Source organism: Mesitornis unicolor, unplaced genomic scaffold (assembly GCF_000695765.1).
Source record: "Mesitornis unicolor isolate BGI_N332 unplaced genomic scaffold, ASM69576v1 scaffold14422, whole genome shotgun sequence".
Taxonomy (NCBI): Eukaryota; Metazoa; Chordata; class Aves; order Mesitornithiformes; family Mesitornithidae; genus Mesitornis; species Mesitornis unicolor.
In genome coordinates, this window is record NW_010167327.1 from 1 (window position 1) to 15,091 (window position 15,091).

The following is a 15,091-nucleotide window of genomic DNA, read 5'->3' on the forward strand; positions in this document are numbered from 1 at the left end:
CAGTCTCCTCTTCTGCAAACTAAAGAGACCTTCCAAAATCAGGCCAGCTGCTGCGGGCAACCAGCTACTTTATAGATACCTTCCACAAACTATGATAATTGTTCCAGAATGTTTCTATCAACAGGTAATTGCACCCATCCTATACACGGCCTCAGAGGCTTAACCTGCCAAGGCCATTCTTGTAGCTTTAATGTGAGTACTGTTATGGAGAAGAAAACCAGACTCTATCATACAGACAAGACAGGAGGACAATGTCCAATGGTGTGCTGTAAACCAGAATTTCTTAGCGGTAACTCATGTAAAAAGCAGAACTTGTACCTCAACAAAAAACAACGCAGGTGAGACTTTGCACTGAATAGTTAAACAAATGATTTACAAACACATCACTCAGACAACAAAGTGGCCTCACCACGCAATGCTGCTTTTTTTAAACAGAGCTAATGTTTACTTCAGACCTATAGGTTACTACATTAAAAACCCACATAGAGCAGATGGAAAGGCTGCTTGCCAGCAAAAGAAACGATTAAAAAAAGCCCTCAGCCTTTTAAAAGCCAGTTGAACTGTTGGAAACAACTGAAAATTAAAACCGCCCACCCTCTGCACATGTATTCTTGATGGTCCCCAAAAGCATCCATTAACAACTCCTGTGCTGGAACTACAAATCCCTAGCACACCTCAGGAGCCACACTAAAGGCTCCATTCTCATTGCCCACAGTTCAAGTCAAGGGGTTGAAGTGGATGTTGTTTTATCCTGCAATCGATAGGGGTTTTTTGTTCTAATTACTTTCTAGAGCTCAAGTAGTGCAGAACATATGGCTGCTGTTTAAGATGTTAGAATGCAAAACTGCAGCACAGATACGGCTCTGTGCAACAGGGCTTCACAAGACCTTTCCTGCTGTTCGAGTCACAGGTGAAAGCTTGTGGCCTACACAGATCTACAAAATTAAGGTGAGGGAATAAGGACATCATTTCACACCAGTCGCCCTATTTTGATAAGTCTGACATAACAAAGGGGAAAGAATGACATAATTTTTATGTAGATGCACTCTCAGCATTAATTAGTAACACAAATTGAAAACTTACCTTCCTATCAGGAAGACTAAAACACAACTTTTCTCAACCCACCAAAACGCACAGTCATCCCTTTTGGACAGACATCGCTCCAAGTCTCCTCTGTCAGTTTTAAAAAGGGATAGCTACATATGAGTTAAATCTTCATTTCCTAATACTTATTACCACAGGCAGCCAGCTGCATTTGTAATACAATGAAAACGGTTTCAAAGTATTAGAGAAGGAAAATTTCCAATTTTTTTTCTTATGTTTTAAATTTTTTTTAGAGGAGGGGGAGCAGGAAAGGTTTCATAGCCAGGGAAAATGTAAAGCAAACAAAAGAAAAGTGAAATTGTTACCAGGTTGATTCCTGTTGAATGATGTCTATTAGAATTCGGTTACCAAGGGAGGATATGTACTAGAAAAGTGAAGCTCACCTGCAGAAGCACTGTGGAATCTCTCCTTGACCGTACAGAGGAAACAAAAATGGAGTATTGCCATAGCGGCCAAGGCACTGAAGAAATTTCTTTGTTGCCTGAAGACCTTCAAGAGTGCTGCTCTCAGTCTCTGAAACCATTGCAATAGAGTGAAGAACGAAGTGCTGCAAGCTGGGTGTTAACTTCTGTGTTCTTAAGAACTGGGCAAATGTAGTGTCCTCATACCCTGGGGAAAAGGAAATCTAGGTAAAGGCTAGAGTGTAACATTTGTATTTTCTCATATGCTTCTATTTGAACAAATACTTTTGCATTTAAATAAACTAAAGCAATTGATTTATTTCAACAAACATCTTGCTGAAAACGGATAATCCGAGTCAATGGAAGTTAAAAAATTTACTCCCAGAAATTGAATTTTCTTAGGAGACAGAAATATCACTCCATTAAAATATATCAGAATAACACAAACCCGTTGTATGGGTCTCCAGCAGTCTAGAAAACAACCTCTAGGTATGGCTTTAGTTATTCATTATGTTAGACTTGATCTAAACCCATTTCTCAACCATGTGAGAAAAGTGAGCAACTGTGGCCAAAAATCCACTGAAGTGCCTCGGGACGCTGTTTTCTGTATAGTGCACAAAATATTGTACCTGAATGACACCCACTCAAGAACAGTACTGCTGAATCCAGTTAATATCCATACCCATGTTGATCTGGTTAAACGTCTTAATCCAAAGATAAGAAGGCAGAATATTTATTTCAAATTCATGATTTGCTCACAATAAACAAGTACAGGTGAGACACAAAGACAGGGATGAGGATGCACAGCTCCCCTTTAAATCTGAAATGTTGACATTCAAAGGAACACAGATCTTCTGGGCATGTTTAGTGCAAGTGCTGCACGGCACTGATACACCTCTGAAAAACTTTCGTTATCTTAACAGCTAAACGTTTGGGGTTTTTTCCCGGAAAGGACTGCATTTAAGCAAGAGCATACTTCCATACTACTCAGAAATCTGCTCTTAAGTTCATTTTGGTAATGGGTAAGTTCATATGTAACTCAGAAACACTTCTACATCAATGCTGAGATGATTATTATTGAGTTACACATTCTGTTCAAGATTCAATCACTGTTTCATTACACATGTATCCTGCTAACCTTTGTGCAGCCAAGCAGCAAGTCATAATATGATTGGGTGTTTTGTTTTATCATTCTAAACTAAAAAACCAAAACCCCTCAAGTTTTTCCTCACTGCAGACTTCTTACATAACTCCAAATTTTACAGAAAAAAGCTTTAAAAAAATTCTTCATGATCATGAACTCTCCTTATTGCCTTCCCACAAACGTACTGATCTCACCAAGAGCAATTTTAAATTTCTGAAGTCTTTACATCAGACCAGTCTGACTCCAAAGACTCCCAATTACCTCCCCAGCTATTTTAAAATGTAGGACCAAAATCTGTTTAACTGGCTCTTGAAGGAAAATAAATCTTACGTCATTTAGGTCCATGAATCAATGGACACGTTTCAAATTGGCGTCTCTTTTTTATTTTCACATAATAAATTTTGTAAATATCACCTATGTTCTTTCTCTAAGCACTTCCATTTCTTCCAGTAGCAGCAAACCTGAAACTACCCGTAATCCATAAACCACTTCAGGCAAATGAGTTTTCCCCCTTTCAGGATTTTCAGGAGCTCATTACAGACTCTCTTTCTCCTGGTATTACCAGATCATTCTCAGTATTGACCAATTCTCTCCTGCATATGTGCAAAATAGTTTTCTCAAATATTTGTACCTAATTTAAGGGTCTTGTTCAAGTAATCAAACCAGTACCTTAACAATTGTTTCTTTTCAACACTAGATTCTTACAAAAATACTGCCTAGCCAAGCTACAAAAGCACTGGTACGCTGCAGTCTGAAACTCAGGTCAGTAGTTCAACCATTCCTCTTTCCTCATTGTTTCTGTTTCATAGATTCTTTTTTTTTTGCCCAAGTTTACTTTTAGACTCCACGAACTGAGCACAGCCCTTCCTTCTCTGTACCCTGAGGTGCATAAACCCAAATCAGACAATACGTTTCCATCACCTTCCTTCCGTTAGCCAATTTTCCTCTTTGACTGATGCTCATTATTCTTTGCACGTTATGGCTCAAATCTATTCAGATTTTCTCTCATCTAAATAAGCCAGCAGTTGATAAAGGCACTTTGAACGTGCCCTCTGCAACAAAAAGGCATTAAATTACATTTACTTGCAAAGTTTAAAAACTCCATTTTCTTCATTTCTGTTTTTGTGGTGACACATTGTGAAGATTTACACATTATCCAAAAAAAGGAAATAAATCATTTACATCACTCCATATTAAAAAGTCGCTGGGAGGGGAGAAGAAACACCTAAAAATGATGAAAAGTATTTTGCAACCTTACTGTAATATATAATTTTGCTGTTAAGAAACATGATAATAATAAATTATGTGGGAACCTGAAGAGCAAGCGCTTAAGACGAAAACTTTAACACTGAAGGGAAAAGGTCACGAAAAGGTCAAAGCACACTTTGAAAATGAATTCATAAACATGAACTGCGTGAAAACACAGGAGAGCTATCAAAAGTGTGCATAACTGAACGAACTCAGAAGAAGAGAGTGTACACTCGTCAGTGAAACACTACCTTGGTATTCATCAGGGTGCTGTTCATAGTCCAAACAAAATGTCAAAAATTTCATTAGCATTCTCTTCTCCACCATAGTGAGCTGTCTGCTGTTGAACACATCTGCTCTAGAACAAGGCACCTGGAAAGAAGAACGTGACAGTTTCAGATCCTCTGGATATGCCAAGCACCACGCAACACTACAGCCTGATCATGTAACAAATATTTTAAATTACTGTTTTTTCTATGGTTATTTTTTATATCTTTATTTCCACTATTTTCTATGATGACTGTAATAAAAGTTAACGATTTTAACAATAAAAAATTTAAAAAAAATATTTTTCAGCTTTTTCCTCCTTTTATTCCCCTTCGATTTCACTTGCGTCCCTGACTGCAGAACTAATCAAAACAGTTGGTTTCATCACCTGTGACCACAATCTCCTGTTGCCATCAGCACACCAATGACTTCTGCAACTTGCGGACAGACAAATTACGTTTATACCAGGAATGTGAAAAACCTAAAGCCTGTGAATCTGTAAGAAGTCAATCACGGTCTACTAAATAGCTGACATGCACATATTTATGTCAATAATTTACTGGACTGCACATTCTTATGTTAGCTTTAAAAAAAATTTAAAAAATAATTATTTTTTATCTATATATATACACATACAGACATATAACAAACACAAATGATTTTCATTCCAGAAATGAAATAAAAAATTGGAATCCTAAGGAAAAACACTAGCTTATTGTTACTAAACTCCCAAGAAACCAATTTCAAGTTTCTTGACTTTAAAAAGATGAGATTAAACATGCGCAATATGTAATTTTACGATACCTGTTCTACTTTTCCTTCTCGGAAGGCAAGAATTCGTGTTGCATTTTTAAACTCTGCGTATCTGCTAACATTCGACTTGATCAGAAGGTCAATTAACAGACCTCGGGAGTAAAGCAACTGCGCAGTGAGGGAAAAAAGAACACGGTGAGTAAACGGAAAGTGCTTACACCAAAAAAACCCCAGTGACACCAAGAGTATTCAATTCATAAGGTGTTTTCTGTAACTATTTCCCAGTACACAGTGCATTAAAACCTCAATAAAACAATACCAGGATGTGGTATGTGTACAACGTTAAACAAACTGATGCGACCACACAAGCGGAGGAGACAAAGCCGTGCACAGGATTGAAAGGCAGAAGTGAGTGCACAGGAGGGAAAGCGAGAAGCTGCCAGCCCGCTGCTCATTCACTTTTATTGGTCTGGGCGTCATCGCTGGAGAGGATTTTTTGTATTGTCACCCAGGATAATTTCTTGGTATTGTACGCTAAATATCCTTGCACAGTGTATTTTACAACCTTCATTTCCTAATATCAGTAAAGTACATGACCCAGTCTGTGTAAATCATCACTAGTTGCTTCTTAAATTACCTGAAATGATAATGTCCCATTTTCTAAATGTAAATTCGTTAAACGCCCTGTTAAGGTTTAGCCATATTCTGTTATATTAATTTATAATCTGTCTACCTTTACTCTTTCTACAAGCTACAAATAAATTACGAAATACCGAAGGGCCAGAAATGTAACTACCAACAGAAGACATATGTCTGAACTGAAAAGCATTGGAGATGAGTTTTAACACCCCTCAGGTCCTGTGGCCCCGAGCAGCAGTATCTGCATGACCACACAGGAATTTTCACGATAAAGGTTTACTGGAACACTAACTAGGACACTAGGAGAAAGTCTGCAAATAAATTTGAAATTTCGTAGTGTCTCCACAAAGCATTTAATAAATCATTGAAGAAAGGTACAAGAAAGGTTCATTTCCCAGTTTCCAGAGGTTGGAAAAATCTTTTAATGGAGAACGTGAAAAATTAAGCATTCAACTTGGAAAAAACTTCCCATTGCAGAGTACACACACAGTCTAAAGCACAGAAGTTAAGGAAAATGTCCATTACACTGGAATTTGCAGGGCCATAGCCATACACTGAAGTACGTATAACGCAGATTAAACAGTATGTAAAATAGGTCAGACTAATAGTTTTTCCTTTAAGTAAAATGCACACTGGTAGGAATTCAACGTAATAACTAATTTAGTCAGCTTGGATGTTATGGAGTAACTGCAATTATTTTTTCTTTCTAATAAAATCTATTACAATCCAGTCCTTTGGTCTGGGTACAGAGAGACAACGAGAGTCCCACAGGAAAATCTCAAACCAAGGAAGCACTCCAATAGGAAAATTATTTTTCATTTTAGAAACATAAAAGATCTGCATGTAGACTGATCCTCCTCGTTTTATTTTTAATGCCATTTTAATGGTACTATTTCAAAAGAGCAATTTTGCAGGTATTAATAAAGTGCTAAATTTCAGGAAATTTACTTTCATGGCCGTATTTCTGGGTTATTTTATGGTCTCTGCGGCTATAAGAAACCACTAAAAGAACATATATGAAATAGCCCAGTTTGTTTTAAAGGTACTAATTCTTGCTTACTTCTCAAGAGTGTCTCCTTTGCCTCACATGTATTGTGTCAGCCTTTCTCAACATTACAGATCTTTTTAAAAATTCAGCATTTTAAGCAAAGTAAGTGTACTTCTATGAAAAAAAAGAGTCATTCGGTTCCTACCTTGGAAACTAAATCAATATTAAACCTTCTGCCTTCTCTAACAATTTGGGAATACGCAATTTTCTTTGGTTCCTGGGCTGGAATTTCTGAGGGTGCAGCTTCAGTTTTTCCCAGTTGCAGAGTAGACTCGCCTACAGTCGTGCTGTGAGAACTTTCATTCTCGGAGGTTGTTTCCGTATCATTCCCTTTTGTCACACTTGCTGCCTCAGGGCCTGCCTCCGGCAAGGCACTGTCCATTGGTGGGGTCTCTTTTTCCGATTCCTGAGCTTGCTCCTCAGCACCAGCGGCTCCAAAGACCGGCAGCTTTGGCAACGCACCAGCTTCTTCAACATCTTCAGCTGAATCTTGACTGATTAGAAACACAAGGGGAAGAAGGGGGAAAAATACCTTTTAAAGACTTAGAAATTTGTTTCACATTTTGAGTCAGTGCCAGAATGGAAAACTCGAGCATTTCTATGAAAAGCATTAGAATTTCTTTATCCTGGCCAAATCAGGTGTGCTATCATCTAAAGAATTATGGTTCTTTGACTGCAAAGCTATAACTCGAGAGGAGAATTTTTACTGAGGAGAGAAAAAACATCCACCACCACACAAAGAAAACCCCCACCAAACAAAAATTAAAGAGTTCTTATTTTACATGGACTCAAAAGACGGAATGAGCTTAAAATGAAAATCAAAACTCTCATGGTAAAATACAATACACAGCTACATAAACAAAATAAATACAGTCTCTAAAAAAACAAAAAAGCAATTTGACTAGGTTTTTCCTATGGATTAAAGAAACCCTTTGAAATTCAAATGCAAAAAATGCATTGAAGTCATTATGCTCAGATATTTTAGTCTCTAAAAAAGAAAAAGGCAATTTGACTAGGCTTTTCCTATGGATTAAAGACACCTTTTGAAATTCAAATGCAAAATATGCATTGAAGTCATTATGCTCAGATATTTTATAAATCAAACTCACCGACAAAACCAGAAGTGTTTTATACAACTGAGACTACTTTGCATCTATTGTTATAGCAGGTCCATAAGAGAAGTACACAATTTTGGCACGAAGTTTATGTAAAACTTTCAGACTACGTTTTCAACTCTGACCTTGGATTCTAATTAGATGTTCAAGTAAGAGCCACGAAGAAGAAAGTTCCCTCGTGCAGCGCTGTTATTTTTATGCAAGTGTTACAAATCTGTGCACAGTAGATGAAGGCAGCCAGTCAAAAGGAGGGACATTACCACACAACATTTACTCTGCATAGTCCATTTCCTTTTCATGACACAATTCTTTAAAATTCCTCTTATAAAGCAGACCTCCACTTTTAATCTCATCTACGCTTTTTATCTTGAACTTCAATGGTATCTACCTCAGAAACCAGTACTTTTGAACTTAGAGTTTTAGTTTATACTACCAGCTGAGATGAATCAAATCAATGTCATTGCAAGTGAAAGGAGTTCAGCAATAATTTCACACTATCTTTTTATCTTTCTACCACAAGCCATTAATGCACTGAATAAACAATTTAATCTTGGCTGAAAACTAATGAACTATGATTTTAAAGGTGACCTGCAAACGCATGGTACAAAATTTCAACAACTAACAGGATGGTTAAAATTCACTGAACAGCAAGGAATTATTCAGTATACATTAAAAATGCTCCCTCACACATCTGCAGCCCTACAGATAGGAGCAGGGGGCAGGATTTCTGTTAAGAGAGGGAACAAAACCCCTGTATCCTTTAAAAGTTGCTCCTCACTTACAAACCCAAGGAGCTCACACGGGCTTGTGAAAATAAGAGTTTGGAATAAGTCTCTCAGCTTGTGCAAAGCCACCAGGAAGCACTTACTCAGGAATGGGGTAAAATATTGCTCTGGGAAACGCAGGAACTGCTTTAAGGAAGCACTAATGAAAGAAGTCTGTTTCTGTACATTAATTATGTCTTTTTGCTTCATACTGCACGCATTAAATGACTATAAAATATCAAAGAAAGATTCAGTACTTTATCAAAAGTTTTTTAAAGAACTAGTCTATGAAAAATACAAACAAAAGCCAAATAAATGTTGGGGTTCTGGTTGGATTTTGGGAGTTTGGGGTTTTTTTTTTGTGGTGGTTTTTTTTTTTTTATTTGGAAAATGGTGTTTGTGGAAACCGCAAAAGCTGTTGCTAGTAATGCAATAAGTAAGAAAGAAGCTTTTGTTTAACCCATCCTAAAGCTTTTCAGAACACAAAAATTCAGAGGCAGGTTTTCTCCCAAGCTCAGAGCACATTTTAAACAAACTTGATCATTACTTTTCAAATAAAAACAAATTTTTGGTTCATAATCCATTTTTTTTCCTGTAACACTCCGAAAAGCAGTGTAACAGAAATTCTGTATTTACATATTTTAAATCTCTGTTCAGTTCCTGTTAATGAATACATAAATCTGCATGATTTGCAGCTCCACACATTTTATAGTGAAAGCCTAAAAACTACGTAATCTGAATTCATGACATCCTTCTTACAGGAACAAATATCCCTGAATAATGTAAGAACTGTCCATAAAAATAATTCAAACTGAACTTTTGTACAGACAACTCTTCTCCTAATTCAGAAAAAAATAATACATCTGCAGACAAATTGTTGTGTAAATTTAGAATATTATCTTCCACCATTCATCAATTAATGGTACTAACAAAGGAATATCTTAAAATGAATGTGTCTTATTAATGCCTTGTAACAGCAACCCCTTCAGATAGGTCAAATGAAAAATTGCCAACCAGCTGGTTAATTTATTCAGCACAGGTGTTCACTATTTATTTTTCAGCCATTTGCCTTTTTTCAATACAGCTTGTTGTAGACACAGTATTCTTTCCCTTTGATGGATGCACTTTGTTCTAAGGCCATTCATTTCAGATTTGCACTGTGTATATTATACTGCTACCCAGCTGTTTATTCTTTCAAAATAAATGTTTAATGGTTACTTCATAGGAGTTATAAAAGTTAAGCAAAAACAACAGAATCCAGCCAGAACATGTAAATTGTCAGAAACACAATAACTGACTCTCTCAGAAAGTTTTAAGTTATTTTGGAAAACTTTCTTGGCTGGGTTTATTAATCTTACCATTCATTCTTGTGAGCTTTTGGGGTTATTTTGGTGATAATCAGGACAGATAGCGTTGTACTGCCAGGCTCAGGTAAATGCTTAAAAGCAGAATCTCCTGTGTTGCCCTGACTCAAGTGTAACACTCACTTCAATAAAGTGCGAAATCTTCGTGCTAAGGGACTCATTTTGAGCCAGTGATCTGTCAATATCACATCATCTTTGTAAAATCATACACCAAGTTAAGAGACTATGAAACCTCTAATGGATTTAATACTGGTTCTGCACAGTGTTTACTATGGCAACAGGATTACAGTTACAATATTCAACCGATATTGCTTTAAAACAAGTACAACATTTTATCTGCAATACAGCCAAGCAGTCACTACTGTGCAATACAGAACTTTAGAGTCTGACTTTCAGATTGTGTTAGTATGATTCGCATCTTTTTTTCCCCACCTATGATGTTTACAGGAAGAAACACATGTTTGTATATGAGTATCTGTCAATGTTTCATTCAGCTACCTACGATATTATCTAAGAGGTTCAAGGCTGAAGTTACCTAACTATCCCAAAGAACCTTCCAGAGATTCAGAACAGTGTTTAGTTCAATCACAAATCCAAAAGATAAAAATGATAAATAAATACAATGAAATAATTCAGTTTTCAAGTGAGGCCCACACAATTGCCATTCATTATTACCATGTTTACATGCTATTCAACATTACTGCTTCACAAGGTTACTTTTAGGTGTTCCTTGATTTTCAATAATGTGACACAGTGAAAAGCTTACCTTGGCTTATACAGAATCACAGAATCATACTTCCATTTAATAATCTAAACAAAAAATGAAACTTGCATTCTTAACTTCTGCTAACGCAGACGTACCTCCACAAACACCTAAAAGGTACTTACCATATACTCAGTTCTAAGATGGTACACTATTCTTCATGTGCTTCTGCAACAAATACTCACAAATGTGTGTTTTTCAAACTAAGCATGTATTTTTTTGCATGTTGTATGTAAAGTAAGAGCTGGCTTACCTTACTTAAAAACAGAAAGAAGGTGACAGCCCAAAAAGACTAATTCTTACTGTATTACCAGGAGACTTCAACCATGCAATTCCTTGTAAAGCATCACAGGTAAGTGCTGTTTATTAAGTTAGATTACTGAATATGAAAATAACAAAGAGCAGATATTACTTTATAATTTTAGCACAATTAAGTATTTTCCAGTTACAGTACTACTGTCCATTTGTGTTCCTGTTATTGTGTACTTATTTCCTTTTACATGCACTTATCAGCTTAGTTTTTTTACTATGAGAAATAGCAGTTTTTACCAAATTAAGAATGAAAAAATGATGGTAGCATATAACTACCTACTACTCATACCACCTACAAAAACACCACCTGTTTTCCACTCAGAAGGAAATTACCAGCTCACAACGTTGGCCAACAAATTATACTGCATCCAGACAAGGTCATTTAAGAAGGATCAGTCCGCTCCAATGAAGTGCAAGTGATTTCAACAGAAGCACAGGGATATTAAGAACGTTTCAGAGGTCATGGGTATTTTTTGTGACGACATGCGATGTGGTAGTGTGGTGAAATGCTTGAAGCCGTAAGTACAATATGATTACTTACCTCTGGGCATATACAAATATTTGTGTATTTCTGTACTTATACTTACTCGCCAAAACAGAAATCTTCTACATGTTGAATAGTGTTATCCTTCTTGCTAAGAGAAATAATTTCTTCATTCTCAAGGATCAGTTTTTTCCAGTCTTCACATTCATCACCGATATCAGCCTTTTGCTTACAAAGAACAATTGTAAAATTACATTTTGTCCTGTGCTATTTGCTCTTCAACTCTAAATCTCTACAGTCCCAAATAATTCGTTGTACCATCTTATATTAAAAAAAAAGAAAGCATCATCTTAACTAAATGTGTTCTTTTCTATTCAGATTTTTTGAGTTAAAATAATTAGAGCTGATTACTTTATTACAATATGTTAATATTTGCACATTACTAGTAATACTAATCTGAAAATACAGTGTTAAATGACATACAAGTTTTAGTTGAGTGTTGAATATAACTTTTAGGTTGATCATATGATCGTGATCATATTCAAAGACAGGTTTGCCACAGTCAGGTTAGTTTCAAATGTTGTTACAAAACCCTTTGAATGGTTGACCATAAGAAAAAATACAGTGATCTGGGTATTACATTAATCTGTCCACACAGGAATCTCTAAATCATATAGCAGAACTCTGAGAATACTCAGTTCTGACATTCAGCAACTTCACTGATTACACCAGAAGGCAGCACTGCCTAATAAACAGGCATGAGACTGAACTGAAAAAAGTTCCATCTTCTGTGGACCAACAGGCTCACAAGGCTTCCGTAAATAATACGAACATGCATTTGCTTAACATAGCCCAAGTGCTCAATCTCCTAAACAAATATCCTCTTCAGAAAATTTCTAGTGGACTGTCATGAATTAGATAAACTTCAGTCATTGAAAGATACACTATCAACATTAATCTTTTTGTCCTGGTTACAGGACATTTCAATGGAAGGATCCGGTAAGTACCTTTCTCACAGCTAAGAAGAATCACCTGAAAGCACACATAAAAAAACAAAAGGGACTGAAACATCAGAGTGGGAAACAGTCAAACAGGAAATGGAAAAGACCAGATTATCATTTACAGAAGCTGCTGGGAAAGGAACCGAAACAAGTGTAGTTGATTCCACATAAAGTCAAGAACCCAAAAAGTATGACTGAGCACCAGGTTGTCTGGTCTCAGACAATAATAAACCAAGCATATCAGAGTCTGAGAATGTTATGTCAGATGAAGTCTTAATCAGTAAAGCTGGAAAGAAGAAGTAAAGAAGAAACCCCTTTGATCTGCCAAATTACCACAGAGAAAGAGCATTGTGACAATGTGTCTTGGAATAAATTATGGAAACATGCAAGATTTAATGTTACAGAATGTTAAAAGAAGTAACTTCGGAAATGTTTACCTGATTTTCTTTAATCCAGGACAATAATCCTGAAAAACTAAAGCTGGCCCAGTTTCCACCATAGTAATTTTTCCTGCAAAGTGAAAACAACAGTGAAACTTGATGGACAGATAAAAGCGATCTTTATCAGGTTTAAAGAAAAAAAACAACCAAGTTTGAGACATACAAAGTATTTTCCATGGCAGACTTCACAGATGCAGAACATAAAAATTGGTATAATGTTTGACAACCCTTAATGAGATGCAAAATTTCCACTTTCACTCATTTGTATGCATCTCTGACCAAACAGACTATAGGTCAAAATTAAATTATTTGGAGGGTAAAATAAATAATGCTGAGAAAAAGCATGTGGGATGCTCTGAGTAGAAGGAAAATACAGGTAAATACCGCTTCTTGGCCAAGACCGACTCTACACCTCTACCTCAAACATGTCCATCACTATAGTGTGGAGCCAAGCCAGCACGTTGGCCAGGTTCAACTGAGTTCTTAGAAAAGCCAGTGCAGGATTTTTGCACCCACACTCCACAGTTCCAGGCTCTGGCAGGCCCTGACTTTGTCACATGCCGCTTCTGGTTGAAGGTGATTCGGAAGTTAACCTAATTGCATTGCATGCCACGTGTAAACTAACAGTGCTTCATGAGGTGGCTAAGCAAAGGAGGGTTAAGTGAACTCAAACTGGGTCCAGACAGTAAAATCCCACCTCTCTTATCCATTACGTCAAATAAAGGAAAGTTCACTCTATTGTTTATCTACTGCTTACAGAACAGATTATGCTTATTGTAGAGTGCTAAGACACTCTGGCAAAATTCTTATTAAACTGCATATACTGTAGGTGGAGCCAAAGGAATTGATTTGTACAAAATGATCGTACCTCCCCAAGTACTCTTCATTTTATATTTACCACCTTCTGCCTTGGAAATATCAGTTTACTTCTTTTAAATCACAGAAAATTAATAGTTCTGCCGATAAGCAAAGACTTTCTCTGCTATCCCTCTTTGCAATTTATCAAGGTTTCTTTAAACAACAGCTGGATTAATGAGCTTTTGTCATCATGCATGCCACATCTAAAATATTTAACAACTCTGATAGGAAAAATCACTTGGCAAAATAAAAACATCACTTCAGGATTTAGCTTTGTTTTCTGGCACTTCAGAAGCATGAAAGATACCAAAAATACCCTCCTGAATGGGTGCCTAATGTTACTGCATACACTAAAAAAAAAACCTAAACAAACAAATCCCCAAAACAACCAAACACATTTAGGGAGGAAGACGAGTTTCGCATTTTTGCATTTTACAGAATAACATGAAGAGTGCCAAATCGAATGAACTTAAAACCTTATCACATAACCTCCTCCACTTTTAAATTGCAGAGATAAGTGTGATAAAAGTGAAAAATTAAATTCAGGTTTGAGCCTACCATTTAAGATGGGATGTTTCTGACAAGGCTTATCTGCACTGACAAAGACTTCATTAACAGTGTCAGCTCCTTTGCAGTACCAGAGGGTGATGCTCTGTACCATGGTGCTTACTTAGCATACGAAGGACAGATGTCTGCTGATCTGACTACAAACTGACCTAAAAAAGTCTTTCAGCTACTGCAAGGCAATAGTGAAGAACATAAATAGGACATCTGTTTGCAAAGACAACAAAATCCAGCAGTCACCGACTAAAGGTGGCTTCAACAACAGCACGTGGTGTTTTAAGGCCACAAACTGGGAGGATTTGGTCTGTACTTGGAGAGAACTCCCATGGTCTACCCTGCAATTTGGCTACTCTAAGGAAAAGGGCTCCATCTGCAGATATGTTCCACTCAGAAACATGAGAAGGAGCTCATACTTACCTCATTATGTAAACGACATGGGTCAGGTTTAAAAAGCACTGCTATTTGGTATCACTGAGCATATAAAGCAACGAGGATCACATACACTAACTGGCTGATTCTGTCAGAGTTCAATCTGTAAACCACCAAGAGCTGCATGCAATTATCAACTCCAGCTCTGTTCTAGCTGCCTAAGGTGCAGGTTAATCTCTTGCTGCTTCTTAAGATTCCACTGAATAAAAAGTTCAATATCCATATATTATCTGCCACTTCTGGGATTTCCAAAAACACAGCCACAAAGATTTATTTTTAAGGGAATCTGCTGTTTTAGTCGCGAGTTTCTTTGAATATGGAATACAATCTGGCTGTCAGAGCAAGCAAGGCCATTGATCACAGAAATCGCAGAAAACACTTGTCTAAAATTAG

At 36.8% G+C, this 15,091-nt stretch overlaps 1 protein-coding gene across 1 annotated transcript; it reads right to left on the bottom strand.

Annotated features, from left to right (window-relative positions):
• Positions 1-1,468: 1,468 nt before the first annotated feature.
• CHM (choroideremia (Rab escort protein 1)) lies at positions 1,469-14,691 on the bottom strand. Its single transcript, XM_010178662.1, is given in 7 exon segments — positions 1,469-1,713; positions 4,149-4,269; positions 4,969-5,085; positions 6,750-7,098; positions 11,510-11,634; positions 12,845-12,917; positions 14,687-14,691. Coding segments are annotated over 7 exon segments (1,035 nt in total).
• Positions 14,692-15,091: the final 400 nt, after the last annotated feature.